Source organism: Tachysurus fulvidraco, chromosome 21, assembly GCF_022655615.1.
Source record: "Tachysurus fulvidraco isolate hzauxx_2018 chromosome 21, HZAU_PFXX_2.0, whole genome shotgun sequence".
Taxonomy (NCBI): Eukaryota; Metazoa; Chordata; class Actinopteri; order Siluriformes; family Bagridae; genus Tachysurus; species Tachysurus fulvidraco.
In genome coordinates this window covers 5,257,746-5,282,964 of record NC_062538.1, presented here as the reverse complement: position 1 = coordinate 5,282,964, position 25,219 = coordinate 5,257,746, and the positions used below count along the sequence as shown (strand labels likewise).

Below are 25,219 nucleotides of genomic sequence, written 5' to 3'. Positions count from 1 at the left end.
AAATGGTCTTTGTCCAAAAAACTTAATTTGTTTTAAAAACAACATTTTAAATAAATGGTCCACATAAAGGAAGATTGTGTTACCCATGTAGATGCAGATATCTGCAGACTCCCAAAAACAAAGCACCAGTTACCTACTTCCTTGGGGTAATTCATGTAGCAAGAATCATATCAAAGAATTCTCTATCACTCTCTGTCACACACACATACACTAATAAGTTTAATTGACTGCATGATCTCTACATTGCACTATATTGTTTGCACTCTGTATTGTATTGGACTATAAGGTACTGACTAATCACTCAGAAAGAGTGATTTGTCTGTTTTTCAGACAAAAAATTTTTTTTGGATGAAAACCATTTAAAAGACATGTGTTAGGAACATACACTTGAATAGAATGCCTTTGTATGCTGTCTTATTACCATTTCTCTTTACTGGAACTAAGGGGCAGAAACATGTTCTATCACTACAACACCCACATGCACAAAGCGAGGTCCAACATTGTTTTGCCAAAGTTGGTGTGGAAGAACTCAAGTATCCTCATCTGTATGTTTAGGGAGGGCAGTAGAACTGGAGCCTAGCACAAAGACACCAGTTGTGAAGGGTGGGATAAGATACCAGTCCATTAGAAGGCACTACGTACACATATTCACACATTCATTCCAAGCAAGGAACAATGTGTAGGCAATGTGCCCAGTGCTACATATTTGGGAGGTTGCAGGTAACTAGAAAATCCGATAAGGAAACCCAGGCAAACACAACTAAAAGATGTAAAACTCTGATACACAGACAATAACCCAAGCTTGGGATCAAACTGGGGTAGCTGGACTTGCGAGGAGACAATGCACCCCTTTCTTTTATTTATACCTTACAATATATAAGAGGACATTAAAAGCAAAAGAAGTAAACAAATAAAGTATATATATATATATATATATATATATATATATATATATATATATATATATATATATATATATATATATATATAAATCATGTGAAATAAATCATACGTTCATACAGATGGTTTGCAGCTAATTTGTAATAGAAGTCAAAGTCACTAACATACTTCATTTAGGTATGATGTCATATGTAGTTCTTAATCAGTCTTGGGTACATTAATAGCATAGTTGGGGTACAAAATGGGGTCAAAGGACCATCAGTGGTCTGTGAATGATAAATAAATATGTTCCTGAAAACAACTATGTTATTAAGTTATAATTTATTTCACAACTTTTTTGTTGAATACCCTTGTCTTAGGTCAGGGGTCATTTTAATCATTAGTATTCTTTTAGTCAACATTCTTATATAAGTAATTATAAGAATTGTTTGAGACCGGACACTATTAAATCAAGTTTATTGTCATACTGCCCTTAATGTTGAGAAAATGCAATGCTGCAATGGCATTAAGTAGCAATTAAGTAGAAAAGCAAAACGTAGCCAATTAAATGTTTACAGAAAATGTAAATAGACATCCATTGAACCTTTATAAAAAGTGTAGTGGTGTATCTATATCTTCATTTCCCAGGTATTGTACAAGGAAGTCTTGTACTTTCTGATCGAAGAGGTCGATGTGGAAGTCTCTGGCGTCTTGTGTTTGTTTATCCCCATTAAGGCATATATCCTTCAGACCCCAGCTGATGACTCCAACCTGTTTATGATTCATCAAGATTGTTAATTAATTCATTTTACTTTGCAATGTGCTTCTGAAACAACTGATATATTGTAGCATTTTGGTTGGGTTCAATCTTTAATGTTTTATTAAGTATTATTTATTCTGAGCCAGTTGTTAAATTTGAAGAGGAGAGATTTAATTCTGACCTGGATCAAACGATTAACTTCCAGAAAAATAGGACCACCAGAGTCACCTGTTGAAAAAGCAATCCATGAAAAGACATGTGAATTCTTTTCAGAACAATTAAATTATATTCTTATAAGAAAAAATCACTGTAATTCAATTATAGGGAAATACACACTTGAGTTGTGTGCAAACAAACATCATGACATATTACCTTTGCACGTAATTGCATCCACAAAATTTTTTGTAACTCCACCAGTGCAGAGGAAGTTCTCTGTAATCATCAGCCTTGCAGTTTTTTCAGAGATATTTAAAACCTTCTTAGCCTGTTCATAACAGTCACTTTTCTAAAAAAAAAAAAAAAATAATTAAAATAAAATAAAATAAATGAGGAACCAGAACCTGGCATTAGCAACATTGTGCCATAACATGTAAAAGACATGCGATTAGTAACAAATTTTAAAACAGGAATTAGCTTTTAGCTTTTTAACCTCAATTGCTCAGTTGTTTAAACTGAAATAAAATGTAAGTCACTCTGGATAACTGTTGCAAATGCTGTAAATGTACTATACATTTTCAGTGTTAAGTAAAATGTAGTTTCATGATGATCAGTGGGTAAAATATTTTGCATGTACTTTGTTCGTGTTTGCAGGTGTTAACATTTATTTGCTTGAAACTGGATCAAATCTTTGAAGCAAATTGACCCAAGCTTCAGATGATACTTGGTGGATTCATTCATCCTGATAGAACAAGTTCAGGTTTGTGGGCCTCCTCAGGCAGTTCAGTCCTTTTTCAGGTCAGACCCCAAATTTTCTAAGAGATTCAGGTCAGATCTTTGTGCAGGCCACACTACACTTCCAATTTGTTGTCATTAAGCCATTTTGTTACAAATTTAGAGAAATGCTTATAGGATCATTGTTTTGTTCACTTTGTGTGATCTGGTGATCACCTGCAAACTTCACTTTCTTATACCAGTCAAGGTGTTGTGACTTCTTCTTTGACCAACAGACTTTTAAAACCGATGTTAGATGTACATTCTTTTGTAACTGATGTCTCCAAATTTACTGTTGTTGTTGTTCTGGGGTTCATTCACCCATTGGGAGTTCCTTTGTGCCATTTCCTGATCTATGCTTTCTCTCTGCAGTGCTACATTTTTATATTTGCATACAATTACTTGTAGAAATGACAGTGGTATCTTCGGTTTTTTGGAAGTTGAGTTTTCCCATAGAATCAAGAGCAAAAAGTCACTCACTGTAAAGGACCTGGCACTTATATATAGGCAACAAGTCCTTAAATAGGTGCACTTTCAATTAACTCCCAAATGTGACAGCAACCTAATCCGAAACTTCAAAAAGCCCTTTTTCAAAAATTATTTTCTATCTTCCAGATTGTTTTATAGACAGTCAACATCTTATATGTCTACAGCTGGCCCACTGGAATTCTGATATAGTAAATAAATAAAATTTGACATGTGTGAAGTAATTAAAATGCAATAAAAGTATGAGAATCGTTCAATAAATAAAACATTATTTATAGAAAACAATATTAAAATGATAATTTAAACAAGAGAACTAAGAGAACGAAGATAATCAGACATATATAAATTAAAATAAACAAAAAACATTTATATAAAATCTACAGGCCCAAATTCTTCACAAATCCTCAAATATAGATTCTTTAAAACATTACATAACATCTTTGTGAATTTCAGATGTAAAGTCTTACATATTTACCTGATCGTGTTGCTTGATTAAGACATGCTTAGTTGCTTTTTGTTTTTTGGTCACAAGTTCATGTTTTATGAAATTTGCCTTCACTAAGTCACTGTTAAACAGCATTTCTCCTGTAAGAGAACAAAAAAATAATAATTTGCCAATGGCGGAAAGCGATGTAGTTAAAGGCATTGCCTGTTCACATGTGCATACATTTATTTATTTTCATAATACATTGTAGTACAGAACTGGTTTATTTTAGGCTTTTCTGCCTGACTAAATTTATGGAATACAGAATGTATTTGTGTCTGTACCTGATAGTGTTAAGTGTAGTGTTGCACTGAAAGATTTTTACTGTTTAGTCACAGTTTAACTGTTTTACTCACTTTGTTTAACACAAGGCGTATTGTCAGACAGTTGTAAAGCCCTGTTCGTCTCCACAGTGCAGGGAATACAAATAGTTCTAGGATACACAGAGAACAAGGAGTTATGAGAACTGTCGCTTATTCTCAAGAGTCACATTTGTTATTAGAGTAATAATGGAATCATTTTTCAAATAAATTCCTCACCTGAGGTCAGGATTGATTTTCACTGGTGTTTCTAATTGAATGAGAGCTACATCATATTCATAAGACTCATTTATATTCTGTGCTTTCTTCCCTGTGATATTATAACTGCGGTGGAGAAAGAATTTTTCCACCTTTGTTCCAAGTGATTTTGCTTTTCAGAAAAAGAAAATGATTACAAAATATTACATTACATTTTTACACACAGAGACACACACACACATGTGACAACTACATGTTTTCTTGACCTGGAACAAGATACTCTTTTTAACCTTGTCACATCTACAATTAAAAAAAAAAAAAAAATTTAGAAATTTATGGTATTAGATTTCACTCGAATTGTAAAAACCCGAGATAACTATATTTAAATATTCCATTCGGTCTGTGGTGCAGAAACATATCAGCCATTTTATATTTATGGTTTCAAAATGTGATTTCATAGAATTCAGGTACAGTTTTCCTCGACTACCACACACACGTGTGCCACAGTTGCATATGGTACCATTAGAATTGGATGCCAATAGTTGAATATTTTTAGGCTCATCACCAAACTTGAAGCAATGGGCAGCAGTTAGAATAAACATGGGAGTGACCAACGATCCTACACAGTTTGATCTAGCACCATTCTGATGCTGTAAAGAACAGAAAAAAAAGGATTATATTACAACACAGATTTCAGCTACAATATCATCTAGATGCCGTGATTTAAAAGACTGAAGGTATTTATGCTTATTATAACAGAATCATCAGTAATTAGCTGCAGCAAAACAGAACATGTCAGTTGCAGATTTTATACGTTTTGAAAGAGGAACTGTGGCACATAGGAATTGGCATGTGAATGATTTGGGGAGAAAATAAGGACAGAAATAAAAATAATCCTTACCAGTACAGATATTGATATCATCCAGGGGTATGAGAAGCGGTCTTCAGTGTAGTCTTTGTAAAGTCCACACAGAGGCATAATGGTGCTCTCATCTATGGAGGAAACACATATAGTAAAATTTACACACACACACACACACACACACACACACACACACACACACACACACACACACACACACACACAATATTCTACAATGTAAACAGAATATAATGACTTTAGAACAAATTCATAGAAGAAAGAGCTCATAATATATAAGAAACATATGTTAAAAAGGAGTCAATACCTATCATTTCATCTAATGTCTCTTCAACTTTTTGAATGTCCTGAAGCATGAAAAAGTACTTTTCGTTATATCTTTTTGTCACCCATTCATTGATTATGTCTTTCTCAACATCGTCTCCAACTCCAAATACATAAAGATCTGTAACAGCAGTGTTCATGTATTAGTCTATGCATATAGAATTTCAATTCAGAATTCAGAATGATATTTTTAGAAATGTTGCTTAATGACATTTAACCTTAAAAAACATTTAGCCGCCTCTTTAGCTGAACAATGGGGTAATAAAAGAAAAAATCTACCTTGCAACATAATTAAATAATATCAGAACTGGATATAACAGCAAAGATCAGTGATGACAGATTTGCTTCTGTTTGTCACTTGCACATACCTTCACTTATAATGTATATAATGTATGTATAAATGATGCTTAAGTAATATTTATCTTTTACACACCAAGATATGTCTCCCGATCTTTATTTCCATCTTGTACTGTTTGTCTGATTTCATCAACAACAGGTTTGGGGTCTCCTCCCATATTGGCAATACCTAAAGACACAGTGAAATATGGGGCACTGTTTATAATAATAATAATAATAATAATAATAATAATAATAATAATAATAATAATAATAATAATAATAATAATAAGAAGAAGAAGAAGAAGAAGAAGAAGAAGAAGAAACAAATTAATTAATCAATTAATTTAATGATTGATTAACTACATTAATAAACCAATAAATCAATTAATTAATTATATTAATAAATAGTAGTAGTAGTAGTAGTAGTAGTAGTAGTAGTAGTAGTAGTAATAATAATAATAATAATAATAATAATAATAATAATAATAATAATAATAATAATAACTGTTACACTGAGATGGAATTTTCTTACAAAGATGAAATTAATACCATCAGTGAACATGATCACAACGTGCTGCGTCACAGGAAAGTCTTTCTTGTTGTTCTCCTTCTCGAAACTGATACTGTCTCTTATGGATTCATAAGCTTTATGAATGTTGGTTCCTGTTTTCTTTCTGTCTTCAGTCAATTTGCAACAAAAAACATGTTATTTCCAGGTTAATAAAGCACACATTTCTTTTGCAGTTTATTAAAAATCACTTAGCTAATTAACAAATTACTTACATACTTGTAAATAAAAAAATTATATTGCAGTTAATTAAAAAATTGTAATAAAATTGCATAAATGACTAACACTTGTGTTTATTTAGCCATAGACATCTTTACATGTCACATAATATTTTATCTGCCTGTTTAGAGATGAGACATTTGTGTTTTCCTTTATTTGGATGATCCTGATTATAGTTGCAATAATTTAATAAACAAACAAACAGATAGATAGATAGATAGATAGATAGATAGATAGATAGATAGATAGATAGATAGATAGATAGATAGATAGATAGATAAAAGTAAGAAAGAAAGAAAGAAAGAAAGAAAGAAAGAAAGAAAGAAAGTTGTATAATAAGTAAATAATTCATTAATTATTCGAAAACTGGATTATCCAAATAAAGTGAAACACAAATGTTTCAGTTAAACGCTTATAGATGTTTACATAGAGGACGCATTAGTCTGAGAAGTAATGAATTTAAATAAATTTAAACTATCCACATTTAGTTTAAATTTTGGCTCAGAAAAAACTCAAATTTTTAAACTTTAGATGACACTGATACTGAGCAATGCTTTTCCAGGTCAAAACTTACCTTGTTCAAAGTTATAATTGTCTAGCAATGTGAAAACGTCCGATAACTTTGACTTTTTCCTCTTGAAATCAGTCATGTTAACAATATGTTGTACGTCTGTGGCAAAAATGAGGATGTCATAATTTGGAAAAACCTCATAATAGCTTATCTGTTGGAAAAAAAAAGATGAAATAAAACAGACAGTCAAGACTGAATACTCATTCAGACCTGGAATGGTGTCATAAGGAATGACTGACAGCCAAGCAGTATACAATTTAAATATGACAAGATTACAAATTACTTTGAAACATAAAATCACAAGCACAATGTGGAATGTTTGAAAACAACAAGATCAGGATTTTACAGCTTGTGGACATTTCCTTACCATTTATCATGCAGTGATTTGCAAAAACATTGGTACAGTAAAACTGCTGAATTACTACCGAACCACTGATTCCTTTAATTGCATAGCAAAACTATTTAAAGTTATTTTACCCCACACAGAATTTCATGAACTGCATGTCAGATGATAAAATCTACAATTTGATGTTTTATTCTAATGTACCTTATTTATTAGTTTCTTAATGACATTCTTTGCTTTATTAAAATTGTCTTCATCTATGCTGTCAGATGCATCTAGGGCAATGTAGATGTCAAGCTTTCCATTCTGATCCAAACGTATTTTCTTTCCAGCTTGCTCTGAAATGATAAAAACGAACTGCTATTTATTACTCAGTGTAAAACGAAGTCATTTACAATCACTCACTACAATGGAAAAGAAATTGTGGAGTCCTTGTCGAACCCTACTGTACCTGATTCCTCATGCATGGTTATAGTAGTCTTTAGAGAACTGCTAAAAGCCTCTGCTACTTCTTCAGGCGTGTCATACGTGAAATCGGCTAAAAAGAGAAAAGAGGACTACTTTGAAATACCACCAAGTTGACATCAGTGAAATGAAACGCGATTGGTGTTTCTATTGTGCAGAACTTAAGAGTGCATTCAGGTGTCTGTGGTACCATGAGGATTCTCACCATAGCACTCTGGCTCTTTCCCAGACCAATAGCCACTGTCCAGACACACACGCACTTTGGAACCTATTAGTGTTAGATCCTTTTGGCAGGTGTAGGTAACTTTGTCATCAATGTCAAAAATGTGACCTTCTCTGTTGGTCATTCCAGGAGGAATGCCTGGGTCTGGGCAGTGATTATCTGTGGGTTGGGTGTATATTTTTTAAAGATCCTTCTGGATTCTCATAATGGCTCCATTATAGAATAGAACTGTATTAACTGAGAGTTTATTTATTCATTATCTTATTTATTTATTAATAGTGGTGAAGTGCATTACTTACTGTTATGACTACATATTGGTGTGCCACCACTCCACTTCCCATTGGATTGACACACTCGAGTGGCAGATCCTCGAAATGTGAAATCTGAATAACACTGATAGGTGGTTGTGTCATTCACGATGTAAGACCTTTTAAGAGGCAGCACATTTCCATTCTCCACATTTGGATTAGGACATGTGACCTCTGAAAAAGTCAAGCAATTACTGAAATAATGCAGCTGTGTGTAAAAGGCAGTTGGGTGAAGGTGGGCAGTTACAGAAAAGTTTATTACTTACTCTTGCACACTGGAAGTCTTTTGGTGGGTTTGGGATTCCACTGGCCTCTTGAACATACACGCTTTTTTACAGATGGATAAAACCCTTCTTCGCAGATGTATCTCAGTATAGTCTCATGATTATTTACTTTGGAGAGGGTGTAAATGCCCCCAGTGATATTGAGATTATTATCAGGGCATGGAGATATAGATGGAGCACCTAAACAGAAACAGACGACTGGGTATAATACGTAACAAAGAAGAAAAAAAAGAAACAACAACAGTGCATTGATTCCTTTTTCTATATTTAAAATTAACGCTTCAACACATGTTTAATTTGACATAAGAACAAAGTAATTGTTGAAAAGTAAGCAGGACATTTTATATTTTTGTTTGATTCTTTTTAGGGCATTTAGGGCACGTTGAACATTAATAAAAAGAAATCGACTCTTTTTCCACACCTCTATTTAATTGTCAACTAGTTTACATATCATCAACAATAAAAATTTTACATTCAGATTTGTGAATGTAATTGTAAATTGTAAAATATTTGTTTTAGATTACGTATACTCTAGAATGAATATCTATCTTATTTCAAGTAAATATATTAATGCTGGATAATAAAATTTCCAGAAGTTATTTCCGACATGATAAACAATTAAACATAAATAGGCAGATTGTAAAGAACAAGTCAATAGTCTTACCGTTTAAAAACGGGCAGTGGTTTAAAATCAACAATAAGAATGAACTCCAAAAAAGCAAAGTTTGCATGTTGTCTTTTCAACCTTAGTGCAAATTAAATAAAAAGTGAGGAACTAGCAGCTAGAGGCATATTTATAAAGGGGGGCCAAAAGGGCCACTTAGAGGGCAGAACTAATACCATATGGTCACTGTTTAACCGCAAGTCAAATGTACGGAGGATCATTGACCAACAATGAAAGTGATTTTTTTTTTAGGTCGTGTCAGAGAGCAAAATGACACATGAAAATAAAAATGTACGAACAAATCAATCCAAATATCTGTGTACATCTTACTGGAAAGTAGTATAACTGAAGTGCAACAGAGCAAATAAAACGTTACTACAAATAAAATCCTTCACAAATTTTGTATTTAATGTAGGAATCACAAAAAGCAGTGAGTGCAAAGGTCACTTGTGTCCTCTGAGAAGTAGTTCAGATAAGTGGTAGAAAATGAGTGAGTGTGTGAGAGTGAGTTTAAACTAGATTTCTAAAGTTCGTCACGACAAACTTTGATGTTGGCTTTCATGGTGCAAGTATTCGCAAAGGCCAGTGCTTTTTGGAGGCGAGTGGACAGAAAGATTGTGAAAGCTACTGGACCGCTAGGGTGCCAATACTTTTGGAGGCAAGCGGACATGAGCACGTAACGTGATCCGAATACCCGTGAGGCAGTTCCCCTCATTGTGCTGAGTGTTTTGTCACATGTCTATGTTGTGCAAATTTTTAATTTTCATGTGACCTCACGTGACATCACGTAACATGGCCAGAATACACATGAGGCAATTCCCCTCATTATGCTGAGTGTTTTGATATATAACATGTCCATGTTAGGCAAAGTTTTTTATTTTCACCAGAATACCCGGTGGGGTGCCAATACTTTTGGCAAAAAGTGGCTACTGAGGGTTTCGACATTTCATGTCAATACTGCAGTCATTATGGGATTCTACTTATTATCCACTGAGGCATATCACAATAGAGAAATTAACAACCTGCGCGGCGCAGATCGATTGACACATGAGATCAATGTACAGTATACATTGTACATAGAGAGTGATAAGCTTTTGAATGGCTCTCGCAGAACTTTGATGTCATAGATTGATTTGTCTGCGCAGTGCTGCATGCAGTCAATTACATGTAAACAATACGCCTGTTTCATTACGTTCAGGCCGAATACAGATGCCCCTACACCAGAGGCACAATTGCTTTTAAGCGCGTGAGTTGTAGTCTTTCAAAAGTGCGTCTCCAGCTGTCTGTTTTATTTTAACGGAGAAGCACAGGTACGCGCAGCGTAACGTTAATCGGCAGAAAGGCAGTGAAATTTCACTATTCTTATTACCAGAGTTGCCATATAATATATAATATAAATCATCTTGTTTTAAATTTTGACTGAGGGCTTAGCCCTCCTAAAGATGAAATCCTAGAACCGCCCCTGCCATACACTCGTAATATTTTCATTTATTAAAAATAAAAAACAAACGGCGTCACCCTCATGTCCATGTGTACACAAATAAAATAAAATATGAAGTATTAAAAAAAGATTATGCATTATTTATAAAAAATTATGCATTATTTATGTCTCCCCACAGTCTTTATTTTAGCTGCTTCATAACATTTAGCCTTACTAGACCACTGACACAACCCCCAATACTAATCCTTCTCCTCTCAGGGATTCAAAAGAAAACCTTTTTTTTTCTTGTTTTTTTCCTGTTTTCACCATGTTGTGGGATGATTGCAGTTACTTTGTTTAATCCAATGCCCATTCCTACCACAATAAAAACAGGCGCCGGGGCTTCAGGAGTATGAATTACTTCCTCCTCTTCCCCGGCCTCTCCCCCGGCCCCTCCCTCGGGCCGAGTCACCATTATATACATTGCCTTCAGCCACAGCGAGGCATACTACTTGTCTACTTTCTAAAATAGCATCGCCTTCCATATTGTGCACTCTCTCTCCTAGAGTCTTAACTATCATATATTGCCATGATCTGTGAGCTGATATTTAAGAACCTTCTGCACTTCAAATCTACAATTATGCATGAAGGTTCTGAGGAACAAAGGATTAGCGATTTCGGTTTAATTTGAGGATCAAACTTTGGCAGAGATTTTAATACTCTTTTATTTATTTATTTATTTATTTTTAATTTTATTTTGAGTTTGGAATAGAGTGATATGTATCCCAGATCAGTTTCATTTCTAGCCATTTCTTATAACCGTCTGTCATGTACTGATAATCCCAATCAGGATCCCCGAAGCTGTCATAAATTTGAATGTAAGCAGATGCCAAATAGTTTCCTGGCTTAGGATATTTTGTTCCTGAATTACCCATGTCCAACTACAGGTACAACCAATATTATTACACACAAACAACACAACACAATTGACACAACACAATTGACACAACACAATCAACACAACACAATCAACACAACGCAATTGGAGACCAGTGACCGTGACAGAGAGGGCGATCAAATAAATTTATAACCTCTAACCTTAGAGACGTTGCACGCGCTATTTCACTGGTTCAATAACCAATGACGAATTCCCTTACACATCGTGCATACATTCTATACACGGATATGGATATCAGCACAGAAGTGCCTACACTTTGAACGGTATGACTAGATACCAATCAGCACTTGCCCTCCCTTCTGATATCCCCCAATATAAATACCAGTACACAAGGTAAGTGCCTACATTTCAACTGGTATGACAAGATACCAAATCAGCACTTACCAGAATACTGGTATCCCAGACGAGCCCCCAAAACTGTAAGGAATTCTCATCCATCGCTTGGACAGGGTAACCCTCTTTTCATCTGCCGCCTGGGCAGGGTAACCTAAAATTCAGCCTCTCATTCCTCTGCTCAGTTTCTGTTCTCCACAAGGCCTTGGGGAAGTCTCAATGAAACACACACACGTCAGTCTTTCGAAGAGAAGTTCCAAAGTTTATTAGGAAAAGCAGGAATATATAGTCGTCCAAGAAGAGGGAGGGTGTAGTGAGTGTGTGTGTTGGTATGTGTGTGTGCATCTGTGTTTAAGTGACCTCTCAGTTACCCCAATGAAGTCAGATCTTATAGGGATGTGAGCCTATACTTCCCTTAGTTCCCATGGTTGGTAACATAAAGGTGATTATGGCAGTGCCATCTGTGGTAAGGCTAATTATGGTAGGGACAAGAGTGTGTCTGTGTCTGTGTGTGTGGGGGGGGGTGTATGTCTGTGTGTGTGAGAGAGAGAGACAAAGAACAATGTGCTCTTTACAGACAGTGTATAACATTACCAGATTTTTTTATGCAACTATTCTCACAAACGCCTAGCAAGGCACTGCATAACCTATCCCTACAGCCCAGCGAGGCACAGCACAATGCATCACAACAGCCAACGAGGCATAAACACAGCTCAACGCAACACAACACGGCTCAGCAAGGCACAAGATAACGTAACACAACATAGCCCAACAAGGCACAGCACAATGTAACCCAACAAAGTCCAGCGAGGCACAGCACAACGTAACCCAACAAAGCCCAGCAAGGCACAGCAGAGCGTAACACAAACACAGCCTAGCGAGGCATAGCCTAACGTAACAAACGCCTATCGAGACACAGCATAACGTATCATAACAGCCTAGAGAGGCATAGCACAACTCAACAAAACACCCAGCAAGGCACGGCACAACGTATCATAACAGCCAAGCGAGGCACAGCATAACATTACAAAATGCCTAGCAAGGCACTGCCTAACGTATCACAACAGCCTAGCGAGGCACAGCACGACGCCTCACAACAGCCTAGCGAGGCACAGCATGACACATCACAACAGCCTAGCGAGGTACACATAGTGCAATGTAACCTAACATGACCTAGGTCTAACATGGTCTAACTCTGAATATACAAAATCCCTGACTTTGGCAATTGTACAAACGTGCAAGTGTAAGAATGATGCTGGTTTGAAGGCTAATCGCATGAAATATTAATGATTTAGATTTTTATTCTGTTTGTGCACTTTGTATTTTGTAAATTGATTAAAATAAACAACTAAAATATAGATATTTGAGAGCGTTCTTATCGCATTACTACTGTACAGCATTTCTTCATACCTGCCAAAAACGTTTGCACAATATTGTACAATAATATTTGCACAATATTGTTTAAAAAAAATGAGTGACCCTTCACCTTGTGTCTGATGGGCTGAGGGACTTTATATAGATAAATAAATACATGACAGCACCATTTACATATTTACAGCATTTAGCAGATGTCCTTATCCAGAGCGACTTAGATTTTATCTTATTTTTATACAACTGAGCAATTGAGGGTTAAAGGCCTTGCTCAGGGGCCCAGCAGTAACAGCTTGTGGATATAGGAATCGAACTCACAACCTTACAATTGGTAGCCCAACACCTTAACCACTAGGCTACCACATCCCACAGCACCAGTTAGTTTTTCCTATGAAATATACATTGAATTAATACTTGAAGTTACTGTTTAAAGGTTAAATGTGGAATAAAAAATGATGATGTAGCATTGACTTATTTTTCTGTGTCTTCATTTTAACTAGAAAAATTACTACAGTGCATGAGTGTGGGTCTTGTGAATTTCAGGAAACTTTTGCTGAAGCATGCTGACACAGCGTGCAATCTAAGACACTTGCGAAAAATAAACACAGAAAAAACACAAACCTCATCCTACTTCCCATAATCCATAGCACACGATCCTGTGCCAATCGTCGATAAAGTGTTGTGGAAAGTTTGCTTTGCAGACTTACGTACAAAGTCCAGAAAACATTGAGGTTAACGATAATTCCCATAATTACAAGAATACACAACAGAATACGTTGCAAAGAATGAAACTCACAAGGCTACAAAGTGCATTTGAATAGTTTAAAAGTAAAGGTGGTGTTATTTATAGCAGCTCTTGATGAGCAAGATCATACATAATCATAATGACCAAGTCTTATTTATATACAGTATATAAACCAAGTGAACTGAATCACATGGTTCATACAGATGGTTTATGGCAAATTTGTAATACGAGTCAAAGTCACTAAGATATTTCATTTAGGTATGATGTCATATGTGGTTCTTAATCAGTCTTGGGTACATTAATAGCATAGTTGGGGTACAAAATGGGGTCAAAGGACCATCAGTGGTCAGTGAATGAAAATTTAATATGTTCCTGAATACAACTATGTTATTAAGTTATAATTTATTTCACAATTGTTTGTTGAGTACCTTTGTCTTAGGTCAGGGATCATTTTAATCACTACAGTATTCTTTTAGTCAACATTCTTAAATAAGTAATTATAAGAATTGTTTGAGACCAGACACTATTAAATCAAGTTTATTGTCATACTGCCTTGTAGCGTCTGGTACAGGTCATTTTAGATTTCCTAGGCACCCTAAATTTCAACATCTACTCCTCAATTAACCGATGAGCAACCCAGTTTTACACACACACCTGGCTCCAGAATGACTGGAGCCTACACAAAGACCAGATAACCCCATGCGGCTTCTCTGATTAGGGGCCCTCAACACACACACACACACACACACACACACACACACACACACACACACACACACACACACACACACACACACAACACAATGAGACATTCCTTTTACTAATAAAACCCGAAGATAAGGTACTCTAAGGTTCTCATTCTTATAACCCTTTTTGTAATGTGTTTCTTCTTTTAAGGCTTGCCTGACTTAAAATTATTTGCTCTTTAATTTCCTGAAAAGGGTGTATTTTATTCATGTGTCAGAAAACAACAACTTTTTACTTTCCTAATGAAAGTGCATCTTGTTCTATGTTTCATTTTTGTTTCTTTGCCTTTATAAGAACACAATAGTGTATTAACATCAGTTACCCTTCGATTACTGATCTGTGTATGTAATGTACCGCTGCCTTTATACCGTCATTACCCTTCATGTTTAGTATCCAAATGACCACAAAATTATCGGTTACTCGTTTTTCAAACAATGGTGTATTTTATTTGAGCACGAAAGACGCCATATCATCTTAATACACCCTGGATCAAACTTTAAAGTCATCTAAAAGTTTGATAGCTAAACCACGCCCACAGACACCTGAAACAAAGGGAGTTTTTCCGTCCAAAACCTTGACCGAAGTATTGGTCATCTCCCCAAATATGGGTGGAGTTCGCGACCTCTAAATTGTCACAAACACCACTAATCCGTGGTCAGATTTTCGGAACAGCTTCTTCCTTCAAAGAAGTTCCAGCAAGCTTCACTTCCAAGAACGACAACTGCTCTGATCTTCAGAACTTTGAAGAACATCTGACCCCACCCTAACTGACTTTTCAGAGATTTCTCTGTTGCATCCGGGCTCTTGTGCAGTAAGCCAATGCAAGTAACCGTTTCCTTTAGCAACCAATTTAGATGCGTAATTTTAAGTAGGAATCTTTCATTGAATCATAAGGTGAATTTAAGTTTCTGTGACGATTTCCCAGTTAGGGTGTGATTAATTTTTGAGTCTAAGCTTGCCATTCCTTTCCTTCCTTTCTCTAGTTTCTTCTTTCATGTCTCTTCATCCCTTTCCCCAATTTTAATTTCTTTTGTTTTATTTTATTTTCATCTTCGTTTTCCCTATTTCTTTTGTTTGTTTGTGTAGTCAGTTTTATGTTGTGTTTGTCTCATTCATTAAATGCCATATTTTTGTGCCACAAGTGATTTGTCTCTGAGTATCGCTCACAAATTAAGGTACCTGCAGCATCTGGTCTGAACTACATGCTCTATTAAGTTAATTTAATTCAAATTACGGTGTAGAGTAAAAAGGGAGTGAACCTTCCTGGGCCGGGAAGATACCTCCTTCATAGAATTAATAAAGGTTACACAGCCTGTTCGGTGGACGAACAGACCAAATAAGTGTAACGTTAATTCCATTACCGTTAATTTCAATTTAGGTTAAAATACTTAGAGTCACTATAACACATTACAATTACTTATAAATATTTACCTTGCTTCACGAGCCAAAATCGCTACAGCCTTTAATGTTGAGAAAATGCAATGCTGCAATGGCATTAAGTAGCTAATAAGTAGAAAAGCAAAAAGTAGCCAATCAAATGTTTACAGAAAATGTAAATAGACATCCAGTGAACCTTTATAAAAAGTGTAGTGGTGTATCTATATCTTCATTTCCCAGGTATTGTACAAGGAAGTCTTGTACTTTCTGATCGAAGAGGTCGATGTGGAAGTCTCTGGCGTCTTGTGTTTGTTTATCCCCATTAAGGCATATATCCTTCAGACCCCAGCTGATGACTCCAACCTGTTTATGATTCATCAAGATTGTTAATTAATTCATTTTACTGTGCAATGTGCTTCTGAAATAACTGATATATTGTAGCATTTTGGTTGGGTTCAATCTTTAATATTTTATTAATTATTATTTATTCTGAGCCAGTTGTTAAATTTGTAGAGGAGAGATTTAATGCTGGACCTGGATCAAAAGATTAACTTCCAGAAAAATAGGACCACCAGAGTCACCTGTTGAAAAAGCAATCCATGAAAAGACATGTGAATTCTTTTCAGAACAATTAAATTATTTTCTTATAAGAAAAAATCACTTTAATTCAATTATAGGGAAATACACACTTGAGTTGTTTGCTAACAAACATCATGACATATTACCTTTGCATGTAATTGCATCTACAGAATTTTTTATAACTCCACCAGTGCAGAAGAAGTTCTCTGTAATCATCAGCCTTGCAGTTTTTTCAGAGATATTTAAAACCTTCTTAGCCTGTTCATAACAGTCACTTTTCTAAAAAAAAATAATAATAATAATAGAAAAAAAATAAAATAAATGAGGAACCAGAACCTGGCAGAACATTGCGCCATAACATGCGATTAGTAACAAATTTTAAAACAGGAATTAGCCTGTAGCTTTTAAAACAGTTGAGGCTATAATGTGCACACCCTAGACTGAAACTATTCAAACTCCACTCATTTCATGTGACTATGTGGTAGCCTAGTGATGGTGTTGGACTACTGATCAGAAGGTCATTATTTTGAATCCCAGGTCCACCAAGCTACCACTGCTGTGCCCCTGAGCAAGGCCCTTAAACCTCAATTGCTCAGTTGTATAAACTGAAATAAAATGTGAGTCACTCTGGATAACTGTGTCTGCTAAATGCTGTAAATGTACTATACATTTTCAGTGTTAAGTAAAATGTAGTTTCATGATAATCAGTGAGTAAAATATTTGCATGTACTTTGTTCGTGTTTGCAGGTATTGGCATTTATTTACTTGAAACTGGATCAAAACTTTGAAGTAAATTGACCCAAGCGTCAGATGATACTTGGTGGATTCATCGTGATAGAACAAGTTCAGGTTTGTGGGCCACAAGGTGTTATGAGAACTGTCGCTTATTCTCAAGAGTCACATTTGTTATTAGAGTAATAATCAAATCATTTTTCAAATAAATTCCTCACCTGAGGTCAGGATTGATTTTCACTGGTGTTTCTAATTGAATGAGAGCTACATCATATTCATAAGACTCATTTATATTCTGTGCTTTCTTCCCTGCAATATTATAACTGGGGTGGAGAAAGAATTTTTCCACCTTTGTTCCAAGTGATTTTGCTTTTCAGAAAAAGAAAATGATTACAAAATATTACATTACATTTTTACACACAGAGACACACACACACACACACACACACACACACACACACACACACACACACACACACACACACACACACACACACACACACACACATGTGACAACTACATGTTTTCTTGACCTGGAATAAGATACTCTTTTTAACCTTGTCACATCTACAATTAAAAAAAAAAATTTATTTAGAAATTTATGGTATTAGATTTCACTCGAATTGTAAAAACCCAAGAAAACTATATTTAAATATTCCATTCGGTCTGTGGTGCAGAAACATATCAGCCATTTTATATTTATGGTTTCAAAATGTGATTTCATAGAATTCAGGTACAGTTTTCCTCGACTACCACACACACGTATGCCACAGTTGCATATGGTACCATTAGAATTGGATGCCAATAGTTGAATATTTTTAGGCTCATCACCAAACTTGAAGCAATGGGCAGCAGTTAGAATAAACATGGGAGTGACCAACGATCCTACACAGTTTGATCTAGCACCATTCTGATGCTGTAAAGAACGGGAAAATAAGGATTATATTACAATACAGATTTCAGCTACAATATCATCTAGATGCCGTGATTTAAAAGATTGAAGGTATTTATGCTTATTATAACAGAATCATCAGTAATTAGCTGCAGCAAAACAGAACATATCAGTTGCAGATTTTATGCGTTTTGAAAGAGGAACTGTGGCACATAGGAATTGGCATGTGAATGATTTGGGGAGATATCATCCAGGGGTATGAGAGGCAGTTTTCAGTGTAGTCTTTGTAAAGTCCACACAGAGGCATACTGGTGCTCTCATATATGGAGGAAACACATATAGTAAAATTTTTACACACACACACACACACACACACACACACACACACACACACACACACACACACACACACACACACACAATATTCTACAATGTAAACAGAATATAATGACTTCAGAACAAATTCATAGAAGAAAGAACTCAAACATAATATGTTAAAAAGGAGTGAATACCTATCATTTCATCTAATGTCTCTTCAACTTTTTCAATGTCCTGAAGCATGAAAAAGTATTTTTCGTTGTTATATCTTTTTGTCACCCATTCGTCAATTTTGTCTTTCTCAACATCGTCTCCAACTCCAAATACATAAAGATCTGTAACAGCAGTGTTCATGTATTAGTCTATGCATATAGAATTTCAATTCAGAATTCAGAATGATATTTTTAGAAATGTTGCTTAATGACATTTAACCTTAAAAAACATTTAGCCACCTCTTTCGCTGAAAATCTACCTTGCAACATAATTAAATAATATCAGATATAACAGGATATAACAGCAAAGATTTGCTTCTGTTTGTCACTTGCACATACCTTCACTTATAATGTATATAATGTATGTATAAATGATGCTTAAGTAATATTTATCTTTTACACACCAAGATATGTCTCCCGATCTTTATTTCCATCTTGTACTGTTTGTCTGATTTCATCAACAACAGGTTTTGGGTCTCCTCCCATATTGGCAATACCTACACAGTGAAATATGGAGCACTGTTAATAATAATAAGAAGAATAAGAATAAGAATAAACTAATTAATTCTTTAAATCAACTAATTAATTAATTATATTAATAAATAAAAGTAATAATAATAATAATAAAAAAAAAAAATAATAATAATAACTGTTACACTGAGTTACAATGGAATTTTCTTACAAAGATGAAATTAATACCATCAGTGAACATGATTACAACGTGCTGCGTCTCGGAAAAGTCTTTCTTGTTGTTCGCCCTCTCGAAACTGATACTGTCTCTTATGGATTCATAAGCTTTACGAATGTTGGTTCCTGTTTTCTTTCTGTCTTCAGTCAATTTGCCACAAAAAACATGTTATTTCCAGGTTAATAAAGTACACATTTCTTTTGCAGTTTATTAAAAATCACTTAGCTAATTAACAAATTACTTACATACTTGTAAATAAGTATTTTATATTGCAGTTAATTAAAAAATTGTAATAAAATTGCATAAATGACTAACACTTGTGTTTATTTAGCCATAGACATCTTTACATGTCACATAATATTGTATCTGCCTGTTTAGAGATGAGACATTTTTGTTTTCTTTTATTTGGATGATCCTGATTATAGTTGCAATAATTTGATAATTAATCAAATAAATAAATAAATAAATAAATAAATAAATAAATAAATAAATAAATAAATAAATAAATAAATAAGAAAGTTGTATAATAAGTAAATAATTAATTATTCGAAAACTGGATTATCTAAATAAAGTGAAACACAAATGTTTCAGTTAAACGCTTATAGATGTTTACATAGAGGACGCATTAGTCTGAGAAGTAATGAATTTAAATAAACTTAAACTATCCACATTTAGTTTAACTTTTAGCTCAGAAAAAACTCTGATTTTTCAAACTCCAAACTCCAAAACTTTAGATGACAACGATACTGAGCAATGCTTTTCCAGGTCAAAACTTACCTTGTTCAAAGTTATAATTGTCTAGCGACATGAAAACGTCCGATAACTTTGACTTTTTCCTCTTGAAATCAGTCATGTTAACAATAGGCTTTACATCTGTGGCAAAAATGAGGATGTCATAATTTGGAAAAACCTCATAATAGCTTATCTGTTGGAAAAAAAAGATGAAATAAAACAGACAGTCAAGACTGAATACTCATTCAGACCTGGAATGGTGTCATAAGGAATGACTGACAGCCAAACAATGACAAGAAAAACAATTTAAAAATGACAAGATTACAAATTACATTGAAACATAAAATCACAAGCACAATGTGGAATGTTTGAAAACAACAAGATCAGGATTTTACAGCTTGTGGACATTTCCTTGATTTGCAAAAACATTGATACAGTAAAACTACTGAATTACTACCGAACCACTGATTCCTTTAATTACATAGCAAAACTATTTAAAGTTATTTTACCCCACACAGAATTTCATGAACTGCATGTCAGATGATAAAATCTACAATTTGATGTTTTATTCTAATGTACCTTATTTATTAGTTTCTTAATGACATTCTTTGCTTTATTAAAATCCTCTACATCTATGCTGTCAGATGCATCTAGGGCAATGTAGATGTCAAGCTTTCCATTCTGATCCAAACGTATTTTCTTTCCAGCTTGCTCTGAAATGATAAAAACGAACTGCTATTTATTACTCAGTGTAAAACGAAGTCATTTACAGTCACTCACTACAATGGAAAAGAAATTGTGGAGTCCTCGTCGAACCCTACTGTACCTGATTCCTCATGCATGGTTATAGTAGTCTTTAGAGAACTGCTAAAAGCCTCTGCTACTTCTTCAGGTGTGTCCTACTTGAAATCGGCTAAAATGAGAAAAGAGGACTACTTTGAAATACCACCAAGTTGACATCAGTGAAATGAAACGCGATTGGTGTTTCTATTGTGTAGAACTTAAAAGTGCATTCAGGTGTCTGTGGTACCATGAGGATGCTCACCATAGCACTCCGGCTCTTTCGCAGACCAATAGCCACCGTCCAGACACACACGCACTTTGGAACCTATTAGTGTTAGATCCTTTTGACAGGTGTAGGTAACTTTGTCATCAATGTCGAAAATGTGACCTTCTCTGTTGGACATTCCAGGAGGAATGCCTGGGTCTGGGCAGTGATTATCTGTGGGTTGGGTGTATATTTTTTAAAGATCCTTCTGGCATTCTCATAATGGCTCCATTAGAACTGTATGAACTGAGAGTTAATTTATTCATTCTCTTATTAATTTATTAATAGTGGTGAAGTGCATTACTTACTGTTATGACTACATATTGGTGTGCCACCACTCCACTTCCCATTGGATTGACACACTCGAGTGGCAGATCCTTGAAATGTGAAATCTGAATAACACTTATAGGTGGTTGTGTCATTCACGACGTAAGACCTTTTAAAAGGCAGCACATTTCCATTCTCCAGAACAATTGGATTAGGACGTGTGACCTCTGAAAAAGTCAAGGAATTACTGAAATAATGCAGCTGTGTGTAAAAGGCAGTTGGGTGAAGGTGGGCAGTTACAGAATAGTTTATTACTTACTCTTGCACACTGGAAGTCTTTTGGTGGGTTTGGGATTCCACTGGCCTCTAAAACATACACGCTTTTTTACAGATGGAAAAAACCCTTCTTAGCAGATGTATCTCAGTATAATTTGGAGAGGGTGTAAATGCCCCCAGTGATATTGAGATTATTGTCAGGGCATGGAGATATAGATGGAGCACCTAAACAGAAACAGATGACTGGGTATAATACGTAACAAAGAAGAAAATAAAAGAAACAACAACAACAGTGCATTGATTCCTTTTTGTATATTTAAAATTAACGCTTCAACGCATGTTTTATTTGACATAAGAGCAAAGTAATTGTTGAAAAGTATGCAGGACATTTTAGGTTTTTGTTTTATTCTTTTTTAGGGCATTTAGGGCATGTTGAACATTAATAAAAAGAAATCGACTCTTTTTTCCACATCTCCATTTAATTGTCAACTAGTTTACATAACATCAACAATAAAAATCCTTATTTGTGAATGTAATTGTAAACTGTAAAACATTTGTTTTAGATTACATATACTGTAGAATGAATATCTATTTCATTTCACGTAAATATATTAATCCTGGATAATAAAATTTCCAGAAGTTATTTCCGACATGATATATAATAAATGTATTTGCCCTTAAAGAGTATAAACATAAACAGGCAGATTGTAAAGAACAAGTCAACGGGCAGTGGTTTAAAATCAACAATAAGAATGAACTCCAAAAAAGCAAAGTTTGCATGTTGTTTTTTCAACCTTAGTGCAAATTAAATATAAAATGAGGAACTAGCAGCTAGAGGCATATTTATAAAGGGGGGCCAAAAGGGCCACTTAGAGGGCAGAACTAATACCATATGGTCACTATTTAACCACAAGTCAAATGTACGGAGGATCATTGACCAACAATAAAAGTGATTTTTTTTAGGTCATGTCAGAGAGCAAAATGATATGTGAAAATAAAAATGTACGAACAAATCAATCCAAATATCTGTGTACATCTTACTGGAAAGTAGTATAACAGAGCAAATGAAACATTACTACAAATAAAATCCTTCACAAATTTTGTATTTAATGTAGGAATCACAAAAAGATAGCAATGAGTGCAAAGGTCACTTGTGTCCTCTGAGAGGTAGTTCAGATAAGTGGTAGAAAATGAGTGAGTGAGTGAGAGTGAGTTTAAACTAGATTGGTAATGTTCGTCACGACAAACTTTGATGTTGGCTTTGACGGCGCAAGTATTCGCAAAGGCCAGTGCTTTTTGGAGGCGAGTGGACAGAAAGATTGTGAAAGCTACTCGACCCCTAAGGTGCCAATACTTTTGGAGGCAAGCGGACATGAGCATGTGACGTGATCCGAATACCTGTGAGGCAGTTCCCCTCATTGTGCTGAGTGTTTTGATATGTCACATGTCCATGTTGTGCAAATTTTAAATTTTCATGTGACCTCACGTGATGTCAAGTGACATGCCCAGAATACACGTGAGGCAGTTCCCCTCATTGTTCTGAGTGTTTTGATATATGACATGTCCATGTTGTGCAAAGTTTTTTTATTTTCACCAGAATACCCGGTGGGGTGCCAATACTTTTGGCAGAAAGTGGCTACTGAGGGTTTAGACATTTTATGTCAATACTGCAGTCATTATGGGATTCTACTTATTATTATTATTATACTGTATAGAACAGTACATGCAATTCTATCTGTTGGATGTATTGCGTGTGTGAGAGCTTAGAGATGTGGCCTTTTAAAAAGCCCGCCTCCGGCAGAACAATGCAGGGAGGACTTCCGGTATTCTGTGTTACGGCTTAAGCCTTTATTCTTGCATTAATGTGGTGTTTTCAATTTGACTTGGTCTCTTCTTTTTTTTCTCCCAGGTTAGGCTCCGCCCCTGCACACCTGCGGCCATTCATAATCGGGTGGAAATAAAAGGGGAGAGTAACGAGCGAAGAGGGGGCCTGAGTTTGCACTATTTCCACGCAGAACTCCAGTCAGCAGGTCACGGCCACTACCCCTGGCTTAGCTTCCAGTGAGTGCGGCACCCACGGTTTCCATTATATTCTCCTTTTTGTTCAGTGTTGTGTGTGTTCATGAATGGTTTAGGGAAGTTACTAGTTGCCTGTGATGCGTGAGTGCAGTTAATTAATTAATAAACTGATAAAACTGTCCTTTCTGACTCGCGTGTCCTTTTATGTTACTTGCCCCCCCCTACGAGCAGTGTTGAAAGTGGGGTTCGTAACATAAATGGGGGCTCATCCGGGATATGCCTTGTGTTACTGTTTCCCGAGAGTTCAGCTGTTAGTAATTAACGTGTTGCATGTGCGCACGCATTGAGTTTGTCCTACACATTCTCCGGTGAGTCAGAGTAAGCCAACGGGACTGTGCTTAGCGCCAGTTCTGGCTACGGTTTACTGTTTGTTGTTTTCTTTATTATTTTAGTTTATTTTGTTTGGAGGTATTCCGGGGGGGAAGAGAAATCTCTTAATCGGTACCCTCCGAAGACTAGCAGTAGGATATAGTTAGGCTTCTGGTTAGGTAGGTAGGACCGGAGTTTGTGTGGATTTTTGCGTGTTCGCTTCGCCCGATTTTGTAAGATGGCAACTTTTGACATTCACAAATTCATAGATCAGCCTAGTGTTGAGGCGTTAGAGGTGTGTCGGAAAACTGATTTGTTTCTGATCGCTCAGCATTATGAAATTTCTATTTTGAAAACACAGCGTAAAGCGGAAATCAAATCTTGTATTATGTCTGCTTTGATTGAGACAGGGGTTGTTCCTCCTACGGAGACTGTTTCTGTGGAGACAGCGGGTCCCGCGATAACTGCTGCAGGAAGTCCTCCCTCACGAGTTCCGGTTGGTGATCAGTCTACTCCTGTGACTGTTAGTGCCGCGGTAGGTCCACCATTCTCCATGCCTAAATTCGACCCGAGTTCTCTTTCTTCCGGGGCTTCGCCTGAAATTAATGCGGATGTGCGCTTAAAAGTTCGTTTAGCTCGTCTACAATTAGAGACTCAGGATAGAGCTCAGGCAAGACAAGATGATTTAAAACGTCGGATTGAAATGTATCGAATTGATGCTGACACAAAAGTGCGACTTCGGCAGGTGGAGTTGCAGGCTGCTCAAGATCTCTCTAAGCAAACGATTACTAAAACATCTACTAGTTTGAATGATCGTTCTGAGGCAGCTGCTGGTCCATCAAATCCAAATGTTGTCTCCAATCACTCTGTTCCATCAGGTCATGTATCTGA

General features: G+C 35.6%; 1 protein-coding gene and 1 pseudogene across 2 annotated transcripts; both read right to left on the bottom strand.

Moving 5' to 3' along the window:
• Positions 1–1,308: 1,308 nt before the first annotated feature.
• LOC113662099 (complement factor B-like) lies at positions 1,309–9,400 on the bottom strand. Of its 2 annotated transcripts, XM_027176757.2 has the most exons (18): positions 9,246–9,400; positions 8,564–8,761; positions 8,289–8,471; positions 7,972–8,148; positions 7,753–7,839; positions 7,506–7,639; positions 6,962–7,109; positions 6,150–6,278; positions 5,695–5,787; positions 5,245–5,382; positions 4,959–5,050; positions 4,578–4,707; positions 4,079–4,229; positions 3,896–3,972; positions 3,531–3,640; positions 2,012–2,144; positions 1,821–1,867; positions 1,309–1,650 (listed from the first exon to the last, which is right to left on the bottom strand). In XM_027176757.2, exons 1-18 carry the CDS (start codon positions 9,310–9,312, stop codon positions 1,486–1,488), a joined length of 2,259 nt encoding a protein of 752 aa, XP_027032558.1. In that variant the 5' UTR covers positions 9,313–9,400; the 3' UTR covers positions 1,309–1,485. The 2 variants fall into 2 exon arrangements, with proteins under 2 accessions (XP_027032558.1, XP_047661577.1); XM_047805621.1 differs by lacking the exon at positions 7,972–8,148.
• A 6,957-nt stretch (positions 9,401–16,357) lies between these two features.
• LOC113662107 lies at positions 16,358–23,881 on the bottom strand (annotated as a pseudogene).
• Positions 23,882–25,219: the final 1,338 nt, after the last annotated feature.